General features: G+C 40.8%; 1 protein-coding gene across 3 annotated transcripts in view; it reads right to left on the bottom strand.

The window, feature by feature from the left end:
• LOC139546604 (dual specificity calcium/calmodulin-dependent 3',5'-cyclic nucleotide phosphodiesterase 1A-like) overlaps positions 1-19702 on the bottom strand; it is a 64734-nt gene that overhangs the window by 36327 nt on the left and 8705 nt on the right. The window contains exon 3 of one of the 3 annotated variants that reach the window (XM_071355166.1): positions 15031-15084. The exons of 1 other annotated variant lie outside the window; for it this stretch is intronic. In XM_071355166.1, the coding sequence (XP_071211267.1) occupies positions 15031-15084 (54 nt within the window). Of the gene's footprint in view, positions 1-526; positions 683-15030; positions 15085-19702 lie in introns of those variants that run through there. One more of the 3 variants, XM_071355168.1, reaches the window with a different exon arrangement.

Below are 19702 nucleotides of genomic sequence, written 5' to 3'. Positions count from 1 at the left end.
CGTCAGGGCCAATGAACCATGCCACAATGTTCTGCTTTTAATGACCGTCGAACCACAACAGAGACAGACAGGAGTAGTTAGTACACTCCACTTCCTACTCCTTAGAACACACACACACACACACACAGATATTGGAGAGTGTGCTATAACAGTGAGAGAGAGCTCTGGGAATTATAATCCAGCCATGAGATAGGACTATGATTACTGCAACAACATAGCTAGTGTAGTTATACCAACGGAACTGACACAGTCCGGATCATCAGGCAGAAAGAGTAGGCAGGTGAAACAGCCTTTAATATGATCCTTCACACTCCACAGGAGCAGGAGCAGGAGCAAGACAGAGAAGACAGGCAGGATAGGGAGAGAGGCAGGTAGGTAGACCGACCACACTTGTAGATTGATATGATCCTTCACCCTCAACAAGAGCAGCACAGGAAAGAGAAGCAGAAGAGAGGCAGGTACAGTAGGTAGAGTGACCTATTAGTAGTAGTTTCCTGGGGACGGACAGTTGCTCTTTCTGTCTTACCTGAAGACGGGTCTGTGGAGAAGCTTCCTCTTGATCGTGACATACTCTTCCATTTAAAGTGTGAGCCCAGGCTGGGCTGGGTTGGGGATAGGAGCAGGGAGCTCTGTGTGAGGCTGGGCTGTCCCCAGCTGCTCCTCTCCTCACGTTGCACTGTGCTGCTCTGAGACAACTGGTCCTGCCTGGTCCCTGCTAGTCCCCCTAGTCCATGGTCCTGCCCTCTCCCTCTCTCTCGCTCTCCTCTCTCTTTCCCTTTCTCTACTCCCTTTCTATGCTCTCTCTAACAGACCAATGAGAAAGGCCATAGAGGACACATCACAGTGTTGCCCTCCTAGTCTCAGACAGAGAGGAGGAGAGAGCCAGGGGAACAATCCCAAACAACCACAAACAGGTCATCAAAAGAACCCAAAAGTATCCAAAATAACCCCAAAGTACCCAAAACAACCACGATCAATCCCAAACAGATACCTCTGGACTCCTGTGTGTGTGTGTGTGTGTGTGTGTGTGTGTGTGTGTGTGTGTGTGTGTGTGTGTGTGTGTGTGTGTGTGTGTGTGTGTGTGTGTGTGTGTGTGTGTGTGTGTGTGTGTGTGTGTGTGTGTGGGTGTGGGTGTGTGTGTGTGTGTGTGTGTGTGTGTGTGTGTGTGTGTGTGTGTGTGTGTGTGTGTATGTGAGCACAAACAATCTCTCCTGTCCATCGAGAGATTTAGAACCCTGCAGCAGCCCCCTTATCACCAAACTTCATCACATACAGAATGTTTTGGGGTCTGCTGCCTCTACTTCAAGGCGTCCCGTGTGAGCAGATTTTTTAAAACAAGTTGTTAAGCAAATGTTCTGTATAGAAATTAATGAAGATGGATAGAGGCTGGTCAGAGGGGCTGGCTAAACATCAAGACGTGGTCATTAAATCACAATATCTTTTATTTTGCCAGGATGATGTGTGGATGGTGCAATGCAGAGCAAAGTACAGTAGAGTAGTGTAAAGTACAGTAGAATAAAGTAGTGTAGAGTACAGTAGAGTAAAGTAGCGTAAAGTACAGTACAGTAAAGTAGCGTAAAGTAAAGTAGCGTAAAGTATAGTAAAGTAGCGTAAAGTACAGTAGAGGAAAGTAGCGTAGAGTAGAGTAAGGGAGTTGGGAGTGTGTGTGTCCGTATGTATGTGTGTGTGTAGGGGGGACCACAGAGCGGCGGGAGGCCCTGCGGTGCTTTAATCAACAGAAGATATGGTTGTTTAACTTACTGTATGTGAAGTTGAGGCACACTTTCTCACCCCAACCCAGCTGGAGGAAACTGATGATAAACATCACCAACAGTGGGGATGTTTCCAAATGGCACCCTATTCCCTACATAGTGCAATACATTTGATCAAAGCCCTATGGTCCCAGGTCAAATGTAGTGCACTATAGGGAATATGGTGCCATTTGGGACTCTGGGAATGCCATTCCTCCTGGAGGTGGAAACAAACACTCAAACACTATCATCTGATGGAAGACAACCCTGACACACACACACACACACACACACACACACACACACACACACACACACACACACACACACACACACACACACACACACACACACACACACACACACACACACACACACACACACACACACACACACACACACACACACACACACACACACACACACACACACACACACACACACACACACACACAGAGAGAAATGTGGGTTTTGGGGTAAAAGCAAGCAACAGTCCAACAAGAAGTCTCAACTTCAGGAAAATACCCTCATTGACAAATACATTGTAGTCCACAAAATCAGACAAGTTCCAACTAGTCTGTCACTCAAATACTGATTGATTATATTATTTTGACTGTATTCAAAATTAGCTTGCCAAACCAAAATGATTATGCCCAAAAATGTAAGTCATTCAAGTGAATCAACTTTACACTACAAATTGAAAACAACACGGCCATAAACAACACGTATTTTGTCACAATTCATCAGTCGGTAAATCAACAATATTTCCCACACATATCGAGGTGTTCTAATGAGTGGGTGCGCTTTAAAACAGTTACCTGTCCAAAATTGTAAATCAGTAACGTAACTTTTGGAATACCCAAACTCAGTAACGTAATCTGATTACATTCTGTTACTTTTAGATTACTTTCCCCTTAAGAGGCATTAGAAGAAGACAAAAATACATAACTGGCCATACATGGATGTTACATTTTACTTTATAGGTTGGTTATGTTGGCTTCTTCTAACCAATTGCTTTCTACTACATATAATAATACAATTAAATATGGAAGTATAAATTTGTCAAATTGTTTTACCTGAGCATAACCCCAAAACTAAGGACTTATTAGCCAGCCCTACTCTGTTGTTTAGGATTTTGTTGTCATGGAGGACTGATTGGGCTCGTTGATTCGAGATGAAAAATAAATGCTGCGCTCATGGAATGGCATGCTTTGAGCACTGAAGTAGCATAAAGTATAGTACTATTCACTGAAAAGTGCAATTTACATGTGAAAAATGTATGCCATAACCTGCATTTGCTAAATGCCTATGGTTTACCTTTTTGTTGGTCACGCTTTGATGTCTTGATAATATGCAGCTGTTTAAAGGGCAAATCCACAAATGAAACAATAACAAAACGGCTCCCTGACCCTGTTTTGGTAAAAAGATGAGGGATGGGCCCGGAGAAATGTAACCACTCTCAGAATTATTGTTTTAACCATGTTATGAGGCTATACAGTGTAAGTTTACATTTATAATATTTACAAACATTGGAGAAAAACAAGCTTATATGTTTGGTTCTCATGGTTGGTTCTCAAGAAACAATGGATATACAGTACCAGTCAAAAGTTTGGACATACCTACTCATTCAAGGTTTTTCTTTATTTTTACTATTTTCTACATTGTAGAATAATAGTGAAGACCTCAAAACTATGAAATAACACCTATGAAATGATATGGTAACCCAAAAATATTTTTGATTCTTCGAAGTATACCCCCTTTGCCTTGATGACAGCTTTGCACACTCTTGGCATTCTCTCAACCAGCTTCACCTGGAATGCTTCTCCAACAGTCTTGAAGGAGTTCCCACATATGTTGAACACTTGTTGGCTGCTTTGTCTTCACTCTGCGGTCCAACTCATTCCAAACCTTATCATTTGGGTTGAGGTTGGGTGATTGTGGAGGCCAGGTCATCTGATGCAGCACTCCATCACCCTCCTTCTTGGTCTTATAGCCCTAACACAGCCTGGATGTGTGTTGGGTCATTGTCCTGTTGAAAAACAAATGATAGTCCCACTAAGCGCAAACCAGATGGGATGGCGTATCGCTGTAGAATCCTGTGGTAGCCATGCTGGTTAAGTGTGCTTCGAATTCTAAGTAAATCATTAACAGTGTCACCAGCAAAGCACCCCCACACCTCCTCTTCCATGCTTCACGGTGGGAACCACACATGTGGAGATCATCCATTTACCTACTCTGCATCTCACAAAGACACAGCGGTTGGAAACGAAAATCTCCAATTTGGACTCATCAGACCAGATTTCCACCGGTCTAATGTTCATTGCTCATGTTTCTTGGCACAAGCAAGTCTCTCCTTCTTATTGGTGTCCTTTAGTAGTGGTTTCTTGGCAGCAATTCGACCATGAAGGCCTGATTCACGCAGTCTTCTCTGAACAGTTGATGTTGAGATGTGTCTTACTTGAACTCTGTGAAGCATTTATTTGGGCTGCAATCTGAGGTGCAGTTAACTCGAATGAATTTATCCTCTGCAGCAGAGGTAACTCTGGGTCTTCCTTTCCTGTGGCGGTCCTCATGAGACCCAGTTTCATCACAGTGCTTGATGGTTTTTGCAACTGTACTTGAAGAAACATTCAAAGTTCTTGAAATGTTCTGCATTGCCTGACCTTCATGTCTTCAATGATAGACTGTCGATTTCTCTTTGCTTATTTGAGCTGTTCTTGCCATAATATGGGCTTGGTCTTTTACCAAATAGGGCTATCTTCTGTATACTAAATTGTCACAACACAACTGTTTGGCTCAAATGCATTAAGAATGAAAGAAATTCCAGAAATTAACATTCAACAAGGCACACCTGTTAATAGAAATGCATTCCAGGTGACTACCTCATGAAGCTGGTTGAGAGAATGCCAAGAGTGTGCAAAGCTGTCATCAAGGCAAAGGGTGGCTACTTTGAATAATCTCAAATATAAAATATGTTTTGATTTGTTTAACACTTTTTTGGTTACTACATCATTCCATATGTGTTATTTCATAGTTTTCATGTCTTCACTATTATTCTACAATGTAGAAAATAGTAAAAATAAAGAAAAACCCTTGAATGAGTAGCTGTGTCCAAACTTTTACAGTTGAAGTAGGAAGTTTACATACACTTAGGTTGGAGTCATTAAAACTCCTTTTTCAACCATTTCTCAAATGTATTGTTAACAAACTATAGTTTTGCCAAGTCGGTTAGGACATCTACTTTGTGCATGACACAAGTAATTTTTCCAACAATTGTTTACAGACAGATTATTTCACTTATAAGTCACTGTATCACAATTCCAGTGGGTCAGAAGTTTACATACATAAAGTTTACAGTGCCTTTAAACAGCTTGGAAAATTCCAGAAAATGATCTCATGGCTTTAGAAGCTTCTGATGGGCTAATTAACATCATTTGAGTCAATTGGAGGTGTACCTGTGGATGTATTTCAAGGACTACCTTCAAACTCAGTGCCTCTTTGGTTGACATCATGTGAGAATCAAAAGAAATTAGCCAAGACCTCATAAAAAAAATGTGGACCTCCACAAGTCTGGTTCATCCTTGGGAGCAATTTCCAAATGCCTGAAGGTACCACGTTCATCTGTACAAACAATAGTACGCAAGTATAAACACCATGGGACCACGCAGCCATCATACCGCTCAGGAAGGAGACGTGTTCTGTCTCCTAGAGATGAACGTACTTTGGTGCGAAAAGTGCAAATCAATCCCAGAACAACAGTAAAGGACCTTGTGAATATGCTGGAGGAAACAGGCACAAAGTATCTATATCCACAGTAAAACGAGTCCTATATCGACATAACCTGAAAGGCCACTCAGCAAGGAAGAAGCCACTGCTCCAAAACCGCCATAAAAAAGCCAGACTACGGTTTGCAACTGCACATGGGGACAAAGATCGTACCTTTTGGAGAAATGTCCTCTGGTCCGATGAAATAAAAATAGAACTGTTTGGCCATAATGACCATCGTTATGTTTGGAGGAAAAAGGGGGACGCTAGTTAAACAATTTAAAGGCGATGCTACCAAATACTAATTGAGTGTATGTTAACTTCTGACCCACTGGGAATGTGATGAAAGAAATTTAAGCTGAAATAAATCATTCTCTCTACTATTATTCTGACATTTCACATTCTTAAAATAAAGTGTTGATCCTAACTGACCTAAGACTGGGAATTTATACTGGGATTAAATGTCAGCAATTGTGAAAAACTGAGTTTAAATCTATTTGGCTAAGGTGTATGTAAACTTCCGACTTCAACTGTATATAAATATCATTTATACGTCCAAAAATGGATGTAGCAACTACAGATTGCCCCTTAAAGCCTATCAAAAGTGTGCAAGTTTGAGCATGTGTACATTAGACCTATAGATATATATTTTGTATCAGCATGAATTAGATTGAGAAATATAAAAGCCACACTTTTATTCCATAGGCTGGGATCCGCACTATGCAGCGGTTGCAAGAGCATATTTTCACTGGCTGTCCACTGGTTTCAAAAACAATGATTGATAGGCAACTTAAACTTCTTGAATTCAACCATTATTGGGTTCAAATACACATTTTAGATTTGTGAACTGCCATCCACGACAACCACAATCTGTAAGGCGTAAATAGCCAAATGAGAGAGCAGCAGCGTGATTCACATAAATGCGCTATGTAGATATCAATAATAAGTTATATCCGTATAACCGTAGACTACACCACTTCTGTCATCCTTACTTCCAAGCGTAGATTCAAATTGGATAATCCTTGGATGCTGACAGCAGTCCCACCATTGGAAGATATATCTTGGACTGTAGCCTACAAAAGCCTATTCCTGCTCTTTTCCTGCGGTCCATCAAACACTTTTCGTGTGTCATTATAGTGGTCTCTGTCTTGTGGTCAGACTTGCTCAGGTGGAACAATCTTAAACTTGCACCTTTTTTCAAAGCTGATTTGAATGTCATTGAGACAACAGAGAATTGTCAAAGATTTTTTTTGCAAACATCCTTTCTGAATTTAAATGTAATCCTTGAAGTAATCTAGTTTTTCAAAAGTATCTGTAATCTGATTACAATATTTTTGCTGGTAACGTAACGAATTAGAGTTACCGTTTTTTGTAATCCCTTACATGTAACAGATTACATGTAATCCGTTACTCCCCGACCCTGCTATTCAAGCACTACCAAGCCATTTTCCTGTCAGCTTGGATCTAATCATGTCTTCAGCATGAGGAAACACTTGATGAAAGCAGGGGGAAGAGGAAAGCTGTTTCAAAAAAAAGGAGGCAGATGTTAGAGAGAGATACTGTACTACTCTAATAGGCCTAATAGTCGCAACAACTGACACTATTTCGCAGGTTATATCAAGCTGTAACAGACAGAACATATTCCAGGCTATACCTGACCTGACACGATATCACGTGACAAAACTTAACAAGATGCAACAAGTGTTCACATAATCTTGGAATGCAGAATCAAACTTTGCATGCCCTAGCTAGCTAGCTATTTGATTTTACATGTTAACAGTCTGCCATGAGAGACTATTGTTCCTTTGAAATGGCATTGGGTTAGGTTGCGTTGGGTCTTTCAACACAACTGCCTGTTGTCTGGGAGGGAAGGAACTAAGAAACTCACTTCAGCGCTTGACATCAAAGAGTGGAAAATATGTACTGGCACCACAATGACTTACGCAACTCTTCTAAACTTGAAAAGCTAAACATGATTGGTTCTGAAAGCAGTGAAACTCTCCATAAATGTTCACTATTTAAGCTGTAATATTATGTTGAAGACACAATTTTGCTATTATAACAATGTTCTACACTTATCTAGTTCACTGTACATAGTCCATCTGTAAACAGCCCACCCAATTTACCTACCTCATCCCCTTACTGTTTTTATTTATTTACTTTTCTGCTCTTTTGCACACCAGTATCTCTACTTGCACATGATCATCTGATGATTTATCACTCCAGTGTTAATCTGCTAAATTGTAATTATTCGCTCCTATGGCCTATTTATTGCCTACCTCCTCATGCCTTTGGCACACAATGTATATAGACTCATTTTTTCCCCCTACTGTGTTATTGACTTGTTTATTGTTTACTCCATGTGTAACTCTGTGTTGTTGTCTGTTCACACTGCTATGCTTTATCTTGGCCAGGTCGCAGTTGTAAATGAGAACTTGTTCTCAACTAGCTTACCTGGTTAAATAAAGGTGAAATATTTTTTTTTTTTAACTGTGACAGAGGTGAAATACAATACAGTGTGGAGAGACAACATAAAGAGGGTGAAGAGGTTGAAGTCAAAGTAATGTTGAAAGGGCGCTACAAACAGTATCATGACTGTAAAGGGTTTACCTTGAAGGCTCACCTCAGCTCAGATGTGTTTCACCTGAGAGTTTAGAATTAATCTTATGAACAGAAGAAGACAAACCAACAAACAACTAGAGTAGCTGTAAATAGGGTACCCTACCAGTCAGAGCCAAATCAATAGTAAACCTTGGGTACTGGGTATGTTCAGGACGTAAAACAAAAGTGGCATAGTCGGTAGAGCATGGCACTTGCAACGATTCCCGCTGGGGACACCCATACATAAAAATGAATGCATGCATGACTGTAAGTCACTTTGGATAAAAGCGTCTGCTAAATTGCATATATTATAATTATGTATTTCTTTATATTAAATGTCATTATAATTATTACTGATGTTAGCAACCCATAACCAAGTAGAATCTCAGTCACTGGTCAGCATTGGGCCTGAGCCAGCCCAATATTGGTGTTGGCTGTGGTTTATGGAATACAGGGCTATATTTGGATGCCATTATGGATTGCTTTACCATGCTTTTTCCATTCTCCCATTCTTAAGCGCAAAACATATCCTTTAGGGCTTGTTTGAGGATCCAAATAAATCCCAAATTACAGCTTTCTTGATATTTTTTGAAAACCTGTCCAAAAAAAGACAACTGTACCATGTCAGATATAGAGTTGAAATGTATTCAATTTTGAGTTTGCATCCCAATATTACACTTTATATACATCACAGAAGACTGAACTATAACAAAACTGGATTTTTGTCTGTTTTTTTTAAAAAACAATCTTTATTCTGAAAAATATTAATAACATTCTACCCATGAGACAAAAAGGGCCATTTTGGTCATTTACTGCAGGATAGGGGCACACTAAACTAAATAACTATCATACGAGTGAGGAGTCACCCAAATATTGTGTGCATGCTGGCCTGCTTGCTACGTTTCATTTGTTACAAGACACTAAGGACTCTGAGGCACAATCAGTCATTAGCTTTCAAACAAATTATAGAATATAATGTCCAATAACATCCACTCCAGTAAGTAATAAAAGCATGTCAAGCCATTGATCATGTGCTTCTAAGGACCCTAGTGAAATATTCCTTTACTGTGTTTCCACTACAGGTGCATCGGGCCTATTCCTAACTATCGGTCTAGTAGAGCTGAATTATTCCTAAATCCAACTGTGTGTGTGTGTGTTTATCTGTGCGTGCGTGTGTGCAACACCTTTAGTCATTTCTTTGCTCCCTGTATCTGACAGACAGACAGGGCCCAGAGCCCACAGTCAGTGCAGAGCAGGTTACTTTTCTTCTATATCTGTTGACTTTCTGCCAGACCTGGGTTCAAATACCTTTCAAAATATTTCAAATACTTAAAGCATTTGCGCTACCTTGCCTGGAGTGCCAGTTTGTCATTTTAGGACTATTGTATTAGTCCATTAAGTCAGGCAAGCTCAATCGAACACAGACACAATATTTGAAATTATTTCAAATAGTCTTTAAACCCAGGTATGTTGGCTGGTCTGGTGTTCCTCTCCTTGCCCTGACAAGAGTGAAAGGAAACGGTGCACTACTCAGTAGCTCTGCATTTAGCTCTCACCGTATTTCAATCTGTGTCATGGAAAAAAGGCAGAAAGGCAGAGGCAGAAAAAAGGCAAAAAGGCACCAGAACCCCCCCCCCCCATGAAAAACAAACACCAGATAGCTGCAGTGAAATATGTTGTTTTACAGGGCCAGCCATAGTAGTACAGCACCCCTGGAGTAAATTAGGATTAAGTGCCTTGCTCAATGGCACATCAACCAATTTTTCACCTTGTCGGCTTTGGTAATTGAACCAACAACCTTTTGGTTACTGGCCCAACGCTCTCACCGCTAGACTACCTGTCGCCCCAATTCTGCTGTTAGCATGTGATTGTGATAGCTCTGTTAGCCCTGTGGTGCTATGAGGATTTTCAGTATGGCAGTATGTGAAGTGGAGTAACACTTTCAACTGTAAAGTCTTGTACTAGCTTTACACACGCAGCCTGTCTTTCCTGGACTCAGTGTGTGTTGAACAATTAATAACTGTAGAGTGAATCTCCACAATGAAAGTGCTCTCATCCAGAACTTGTGTATGCTTAATTGATCTACTCCAGAGCACTATGCATCAACCTCAAGCCACAGACTACTACGATGTCCCATAGATGACACGTCACATGCTGCTATAGTAACAACAAATTGTAATGCGTTGTCTCTCCATTAGATCAAAATGGGTTCAATTAACTGTATAGGCGGTTTGGTTGTTTAGCAACAAAACCAATGGGTGCGCAACTATGGGGCAAAACAGACAAGGTTGGCTTAGATTGTTGACAACATGTATACCATATTTAAAAAAAAAAAAATGTTGTTGCCATATTAGCCTAGACGTGACATCAGTCAAAACACCTCAAAACAAGACATGGTATCAAGAACAAGATAAAACTAGCTGAAACGAGCCACTTACGATTTCCCCATGGCAGCATCTTGTCATTGTTGCTAGCTATCTGTCCATCCAGAATCACAACACACACAGACTTCTGCCACATTGAAGCACACGCATCGTTTTCGTGCCGTTATCAGCTAACCCGTCTATATATCCAACAAAAACACCACACATGTTAAGCAAATGTCTATGGAAAGGTAATAACCTGACAAACAGATAGCTATTTAAAAACATGAAACTAAATCTCGATGCTTGGTTGTTAACTGAAATCAGAGGGAGCCTGAGGTACTGTACGTGACACAGATTGAACGTAGAGGAATTGGAATTGGTAATTGCATTGCAACACTTTCATTCTGTGGCAGAATTGGTTCTAAGGAAGCATGGTGCTGCAGGGTCTGATCTAATCAAGAGGAGACGAGAGAGGAGCAGACAGGCAGTTCTGTTTAGAATAGACAGTCAACATCAGGGGATTATAAACAAAGAATAAGAGTGACACAAAAACATGGACAGGATATTCACTAGTGATTGCCTTTTATTGTTCAGACATTCTTGTAGTTATGGTTAAACAAGGGTCCTATACATCCCCTATATCAACAGGCTGATTGTCTCTGTCCATATACATTAGGACACTGACTTATTTTCACTGGTGTGGCAACCTGCCAACCACATAGTGTATGTGTATAGAGTAGGGTTGGGAGGTATACCGTACAGTATATATTATATCCCGGGGTATTTTGAAAAAACCTTTATGATTTTCCAATACCGTCAATATAGGTTTTTTATAAATGTGAATATTTGTAGTTTAAAAAAAATACCTGCAGTCAACTTGTGCACCGACAATAGATAAAGCAGATTACGTTCATAATTTCACCTCTTAGATTATTTTCATGATGAAGTTTACCGGTACTAGCTTCCCAAAACAGTTGTTTGAGTCAGTCACGTGTGTTTTTTACAAAGAAGCACAACGAACAAAACTGGAGATTTGTGAGCTGAGTCACTCCTGCAGCGTAATTTAAGTGAGGTGATCAAGTTACATTGCATGAAATTCACTAGTAATGTTAGCCAGTTATATATCTTATAACTATTAAATTAACTAACTATGTAAGGTGTGCCATAATTTATGTCCAGCCGGGTTTTGCTAACTTGCTAATGTTAGCTAGCTAAGTGGCTAAAGTTAGCTTGAAAGATCAAGCTTCTTGGTCGCTAACAGCAGCACAGACAATCTCCTCCTGGATTAAGATCACTGCTGTCTAGTATTTGTTTTATGTATGCCGCAAAATGCATTTTAAGATACTTGCATGAGCTGGGTTGTCTGTCTTACTAGTAAATGTTTGCATGCGCTCGTTCGCATTTATCTAGCATCAGCTATGGGGATTCTTTAGTACTTGTTAGAATTCTGGTAAGTGATGTTTTTTTGCCTTTTTTACGTAAAAAGAAAAAGGCCCCTTGTGCGCAGTACCGGTAATGCTGTATACCACGGGATGGCACAGGCACGCTATGAAGGTATGGAAATCTGAACGTCGCCCAACACTAGAACAGAGTTTGAGAAGATGCGAAGTTGTTCAAAGATATCACCTCTATCAGAAACAAATTCAACATTATAGTTAAACCAACCATCGAGATCAACATCTGCAGTACCTTCAATTGTTATTATGAAGGCCACATTCCTGAATAGATTGGCTACACTTCACAATGATTGGCTGTCCATTAACAGCTGCCTATCATTGGAGAGTATGAAAAGGGGGGAAAATAGAAAGGAGAGAACAGCTGGTTGCCAGGAAACACCACAGCACAGTGAATCAACTAACCAATCTGCTGCTGCTGGGTCAGGGACGTAGACTTACTGAACATACTTCACATATGTGCACAATAGAAGGTTAAAACTGGATTGGAGTCACAGTATAATCAAGTACACACACACACAACATGGGGTTTAGATTTGGGTGGAAAGGGTTCAAGGAGCTACTGAGCATACATTCACACAACAGAATAGATGAGATAGAGAGGGTTCAGGGAAAGGGTTCAGTGCACACAGAGACGTACAGTACCTACTGATCATACATACTGTGCGTGAACACACAATAGCTATAGACGGAGAAGAGAAGAGTCAAAGCCAGGAATACAAACATGAAAGTAGTTTATAGCCTCCTGCCCTATCCTCTGCTCACTGTAGACAACATTTACATTTACATTTAAGTCATTTAGCTGACGCTCTTATCCAGAGCGACTTACAATTTGGAAAGTTCATACATATTCATCCTGGTCCCCCCGTGGGGAATGAACCCACAACCCTGGCGTTGCAAGCGCCATGCTCTACCAACTGAGCCACACGGGACAAGCTGCATGTACTATGGATACATCATCTCTTCACGTTTTTACTGAGACAGCTTGACCGACGGTTGACTGTCAGAGGCACAGCTGAGACTCATATGCAGTCAATGACCAAAAGAGAGCACTTTTGGTCATTGACAGCAGGAAAGGGCTACATCAGCCATAAATCCCCTTGTGACAGGGGGGAATGGAAGCTTGGCTACAGGGAGTGGCACTTGAACGCAAGCTTCACAAACACATTTGATTGTTAAAACAGTTGTAGCCTGTCTATCTTTGGGTAACAGGGTTGATGTGTTATGCTTGACCCGCTCAGTTTTCCAACACTAAACACTAGAAAATGGTCAAAGAGTATAACCAGCTCACCTGCTTTTACACTATGATTTTTGACTATCAGATGTTCAATGTTTATTTTTATTTTAGAGTTCAGTTTACGTAACAGGATTGACCTTAAAATGAGGGACAGATGTAAATTAATCACTAATCACATTAAATAAATATTAATCTTCAGAAATGACTTTGTCAAAGCTAAAAAATAACTTGGGCTTAACAATAATGATGAAACTTGTAGAAATGACACAAGGTTGATGTCAAAATGCTGAATTTTGGCACTTTAGCAAGTCTTTATTCATATGAAAAAAGACTTTTAAAATGCAATATTGGTGCAAAATGTCTACTTAAAATATCAAAGGGATGCAAAAGGCACTCTTTTTGTAGAGTGACCAATCTGGCCTCTGCTCACTCTGAAGACAAGCTGCATGTACATGTACTATGAATACATCATGTCTTCACGCTTTTACTGAGACAGCTTGACTGACAGTTGGCTATTAGAGTCACAGCTTGCCTCATATCTGCTCTGCTCATGTCATTGATGCCTTATCGAAAGCTTTTACACTATAACAGTATATAGAGCTTCAGTAAAATTATGGCCACTTAAACTAGAAACACATTTAGTAAATACATTTGAGCTATGGCACCCTCAAAGCTACATTTGAACAGCAGTCCAGAATGTTGGGATTTAATTGCAATTGATCGATTACATTTTTGAACATTTTCAACATACTGTATAGTATCTCCTGTTGCTGTACAGTATCCCCTGTTGATGTCACATTGAGTGGATTTAGTGGGATAGTTCAATGGGTACCTCTAGTGGAGAGAGAACTCTATGGGCCAGTTGAAATGACTCACCCAGGAGTCAATATTTGAAAGTCTATTGCTACAATCAAAACCACTAACTAACATTATCTATTCATGAAGATTCCTAAAAATTGTTTGGTTCATCAACCACAGAGAATGGACAATAACTCCATGCGATCGGCGCAACTACACAGTTCACAACTCCCTTAATAACAGACTGCTCTCTGACTCAGTGGCCAAATATTGTACCCTCTAGTCTAATCTTTTGTGGACAAACACACGTAATATAGGATGGTATCGCAGCGTCTGTCAACAGACTGTGGGATGCGACGACTAACAAGGAACTTTGTTCCGGTGCACAGATTTTTTTCGTAACAAATAACAATTTTACAGGTGTTCGCATCTTTCGAATTTTGGAAGGGGAGAGGACATTTGTCCAATGATTTGTCTCAGAGTTTCCATTTAGGGCGGTGGAGACCTTGCTAGTCTCGTTATCTCCTCCTAGGACTTAATCGAGCATCTGACGCAATTACGCAAGATTTTTGTTCTGGGTTCCTGAGACGATGTAACCTTCCTGAGACGATATAACAGTTCTGTTGAATCAAAATACATTTTATTTGTCACATGCACCGAATACAACAGGTGTAGACATAACAGTGAAATGCTTACTTACAAGCCCATAACCAACAATGCAGTTAAAAAAAAAAAAAGTGTAAAGAAAGCATTAACTAAAATAAACTGAAGTTTAAAAAAAAAAAGAAAAGAAAAAAAGAAAATATAAAAATAACTAATAATTAAAGCGCAACAGTAAAATAAAAAGGTAGCAAGGCTATATACAGGGGGAACTGGTACAGACTCAATGTGCTGGGGCACAGGTTAGTTGAGGTAATATGTACATGTAGGTAGAGTTAAAGTGACTATGATAATAAACATAGATAATATATAGATAATGAACAGAGTAGCAGCAGTGTTGAAATGGTGTGGGTGGATGGGGGGGTCAATAGAATTAGTCCGGGTAGCCATTTGATTACCTGTTCTGGAGTCTTATGCCTTGAGGGTAGAAGCTGTTAAGAAGCCTTTTGGACCTAGACACGGCGCTCCGGTACCGCTTGCCGTGCGGTAGCAGAGAGAACAGTCTATGACTAGGGTGGCTGGAGTCTTTGACAATTTTTGGGCCTTATTGAGGATCAGCATGGCAGATGTGTTATACAGTGTGTTGAATACAGTATAGTATAACAACAGTATAACAACATCTGGTTATACATACTGCGTTAAATACTAATGCAGAGTTCTGTATCATTATATTTCTACACACTTCACAATCCACACCCACCCTTAGAGACAGACAGACAGACAGACAGACAGACAGACAGACAGACAGACAGACAGGCAAAACCTGTGCTGAGGGCCTGACTCTTTCCAACAAGGGTCATTGTGGAAGAGCACCTACGTGTGAGCATGTTGCATGAATGCAAGCTTTCAACAGTAGACTGCATAGTGCAGTATGTGTGAATATGTATGTGTGCGTGCGTGCGCATTTATGTGTGTGCGTGTCTCCCTGTGTGTTTGTGTGTGTGTGCATGTGTGTGTGCGTGCGTTTGTGCTTGTGTGTGTGTGAAGGCCAATTGATCCAACTTAACAGTCTCTGAATGTGCTCTCTGTGAGAGCTACTGACCCCACCATACAGTATGAAAGGGATGTAACAAGACGCTCTAAACCAACACAGTACTGTGTAGTATGAATATAGTATTTAAACCCACATACAGTATAGCTTCAACAAGAGCATTACATGTTTTATTCTGTAGATCAGGGATAGGCAACTTTGATGGGTGTGGGGGCCACAAAAAAATCTGAACTCATCATGAGGGGCCGCAGTGGCTCGCAGGTCTGCGTACCCACATCCATACACACACCTTGCAAGCAAAACAATTTAGTGGCCCCCCTCTTGACAGTGGAGAGAAACATTTTTGTTTTAGAGTGCATTTACTGCAATCAATAATTTTTTTCATGGGACTTAAATAAAAATGTTAAGTTTGCTGCAATTCTACAAATTTTTCCATGAGGTGGAGAGAAATGTTGGCAGGTTTTTATGATATCTGAGTAAGAGTGACTAACAAAATCAATGTGGGCCCCCGGTCGGTAATTTGACCATGATTACTACAAGTTTAGATAACTTACCAATAAAACCATTTTTGCTGACATGGGGTAATTGAGTGACTGTCAGTGACTGACATAACAGGAGAAAAACCAAATTTTGAAATTGCACCGTGTGTATTCGAATATTCTAACTCTCAACAGTAAATTGAGACCCCGACTGAGTTCCTCCCACCCAAAAAAATATATATGTATTTTTTCTTTGTTTTGGAAATTGATCTCCGGGCCTTCAAAATGGGGGCTGCAGGCTGGCAGTTGCCCCTCCCTGCTATATACACTAGGCGTGGGTGGTATACTGTATATACATTATGCCCTGGTATTTGAAACAGCCACGGGATGGTTTTTCAATATCGTCAATACTGTTGAAACTATTTATAAGTTTTACAATAGATTTGTGAATATTTGTAGCTTATTTTTAAGTACATATCTGCAGTCAACTTGTACAATACGTTAGGAGATGAAGCAGATTGCGTTCTTCATTTCACCTGTCACATTATTTTACATTATGAAGCTTACCATAGTTCCCCAGAAAAGTTGAGCCAGTCACATTTGTTTGTAAATAGCACAATGGGAGAAAGTGGAAGCTGTGTATATGGTTTAACTTGCTAGTTAGCTAAGTAAGTGGCTAAATTAATAAGGAGACAAGGCATCATATAGTGTTAGCTTTCGGCAGTGTTTGAGAAGCAATTTGGATTTTATTTTATTTAACCTTTAACTGTGGATGCATTATCTGTACTGCTGCCACTGCTATCTATCCTGATTTCCTTGCATTTTTTCTCCTCTCCGTTCTCTGCCCCTCAGTCTGCCCCTATTCTCAGATCAGAGCAGGCAGGCCCGTTGCCCTAGCGACTCAAGACTCCACACAGACAGTCCTTCAGACAAGCATGCATCAAAACTTGCACAGTGGCTCTCATTGTAAAATGTCCAAACTCACCAAAAATGACATTCGGTAGCTACTACATATACATACACATATGTATATACATACATATATACATATACACAGTGGGGCAAAAAAGTATTTAGTCAGCCACCAATTGTGCAAGTTCTCCCACTTAAACATATGAGAGAGGCCTGTAATTTTCATCATAGGTACACTTCAACTATGACAGACAAAATGAGAAAAAAAAATCCAGAGAATCACATTGTAGGATTTTTAATGAATTTATTTGCAAATTATGGTGGAAAATAAGTATTTGGTCAATAACAAAAGTTTATCTCAATACTTTGTTATATACCCTTTGTTGGCAATGACAGAGGTCAAACGTTTTCTGTAAGTCTTCACAAGGTTTTCACACACTGTTGCTGGTATTTTGGCCCATTCCTCCATGCAGATCTCCTCTAGAGCAGTGATGTTTTGGGGCTGTTGCTGGGCAACACGGACTTTCAACTCCCTCCAAAGATTTTCTATGGGGTTGAGATCTGGAGACTGGCTAGGCCACTCCAAGACCTTGAAATGCTTCTTACGAAGCCACTCCTTCGTTGCCTGGGCGGTGTGTTTGGGATCATTGTCATGCTGAAAGACCCAGCCACGTTTCATCTGCAATGCCCTTGCTGATGGAAGGAGGTTTTCACTCAAAATCTCACAATACATGGCCCCATTCATTCTTTCCTTTACACGGTTCAGTCGTCCTGGTCCCTTTGCAGAAAAACAGCCCCAAAGCATGATTTTCCACCCCCATGCTTCACAGTAGGTATGGTGTTCTTTGGATGCAACTCAGCATTCTTTGTCCTCCAAACACGACGAGTTGAGTTTTTACCAAAAAGTTATATTTTGGTTTCATCTGACCATATGACATTCTCCCAATCTTCTTCTGGATCATCCAAATGCTCTCTAGCAAACTTCAGACGGGCCTGGACATGTACTGGCTTAAGCAGGGGGACACGTCTGGCACTGCAGGATTTGAGTCCCTGGTGGTGTAGTGTGTTACTGATGGTAGGCTTTGTTACTTTGGTCCCAGCTCTCTGCAGGTCATTCACTAGGTCCCCCCGTGTGGTTCTGGGATTTTTGCTCACCGTTCTTGTGATCATTTTGACCCCACGGGGTGAGATCTTGCGTGGAGCCCCAGATCGAGGGAGATTATCAGTGGTCTTGTATGTCTTCCATTTCCTAATAATTGCTCCCACAGCTGATTTCTTCAAACCAAGCTGCTTACCTATTGCAGATTCAGTCTTCCCAGCCTGGTGCAGGTCTACAATTTTGTTTCTGGTGTCCTTTGACAGCTCTTTGGTCTTGTTAATAGTGGAGTTTGGAGTGTGACTGTTTGAGCTTGTGGACAGGTGTCTTTTATACTGATAACAAGTTCAAACAGGTGCCATTAATACAGGTAACGAGTGGAGGACAGAGGAGCCTCTTAAAGAAGAAGTTACAGGTCTGTGAGAGCCAGAAATCTTGCTTGTTTGTAGGTGACCAAATACTTATTTTCCACCATAATTTGCAAATAAATTCATAAAAAATCCTACAATGTGATTTTCTGGATTTTAATTTCTCATTTTGTCTGTCATAGTTGAAGTGTACCTATGATGAAAATTACAGGCCTCTCTCATCTTTTTAAGTGGGAGAACTTGCACAATTGGTGGCTGACTAAATACTTTTTTCCCCCACTGTATATACATACATATATACACATACATACATACATATACACACACACATATATATATATATATGCATATCTCTCTCTCTCTCTCTCTCTCCCTCTCTCTATATGCATATACATATATACACTGCTCAAAAAAATAAAGGGAACACTTAAACAACACAATGTAACTCCAAGTCAATCACACTTCTCAAAAAAATAAAGGGAACACTTAAACAACACAATGTAACTCCAAGTCAATCACACTTCTTTGAAATCAAACTGTCCACTTAGGAAGCAACACTGATTGACAATAAATTTCACATGCTGTTGTGCAAATGGAATAGACAAAAGGTGGAAATTATAGGCAATTAGCAAGACACCCCCAATAAAGGAGTGGTTCTGCAGGTGGTGACCACAGACCACTTCTCAGTTCCTATGCTTCCTGGCTGATGTTTTGGTCACTTTTGAATGCTGGCGGTGCTTTCACTCTAGTGGTAACATGAGACGGAGTCTACAACCCACACAAGTGGCTCAGGTAGTGCAGCTCATCCAGGATGGCACATCAATGCGAGCTGTGGCAAGAAGGTTTGCTGTGTCTGTCAGCGTAGTGTCCAGAGCATGGAGGCGCTACCAGGAGACAGGCCAGTACATCAGGAGACGTGGAGGAGGCCGTAGGAGGGCAACAACCCAGCAGCAGGACCGCTACCTCCGCCTTTGTGCAAGGAGGAGCACTGCCAGAGCCCTGCAAAATGACCTCCAGCACGCCACAAATGTGCATGTGTCTGCTCAAACGGTCAGAAACAGACTCCATGAGGGTGGTATGAGGGCCCGACGTCCACAGGTGGGGGTTGTGCTTACAGCCCAACACCGTGCAGGACGTTTGGCATTTGCCAGAGAACACCAAGATTGGCAAATTCGCCACTGGCGCCCTGTGCTCTTCACAGATGAAAGCAGGTTCACACTGAGC

This window comes from Salvelinus alpinus, chromosome 20 (assembly GCF_045679555.1).
Source record: "Salvelinus alpinus chromosome 20, SLU_Salpinus.1, whole genome shotgun sequence".
In the NCBI taxonomy this organism is placed as follows: Eukaryota; Metazoa; Chordata; class Actinopteri; order Salmoniformes; family Salmonidae; genus Salvelinus; species Salvelinus alpinus.
The sequence above is the reverse complement of the archived record's forward strand: the minus strand, read 5'-3'. Positions and strand labels throughout refer to the sequence as shown.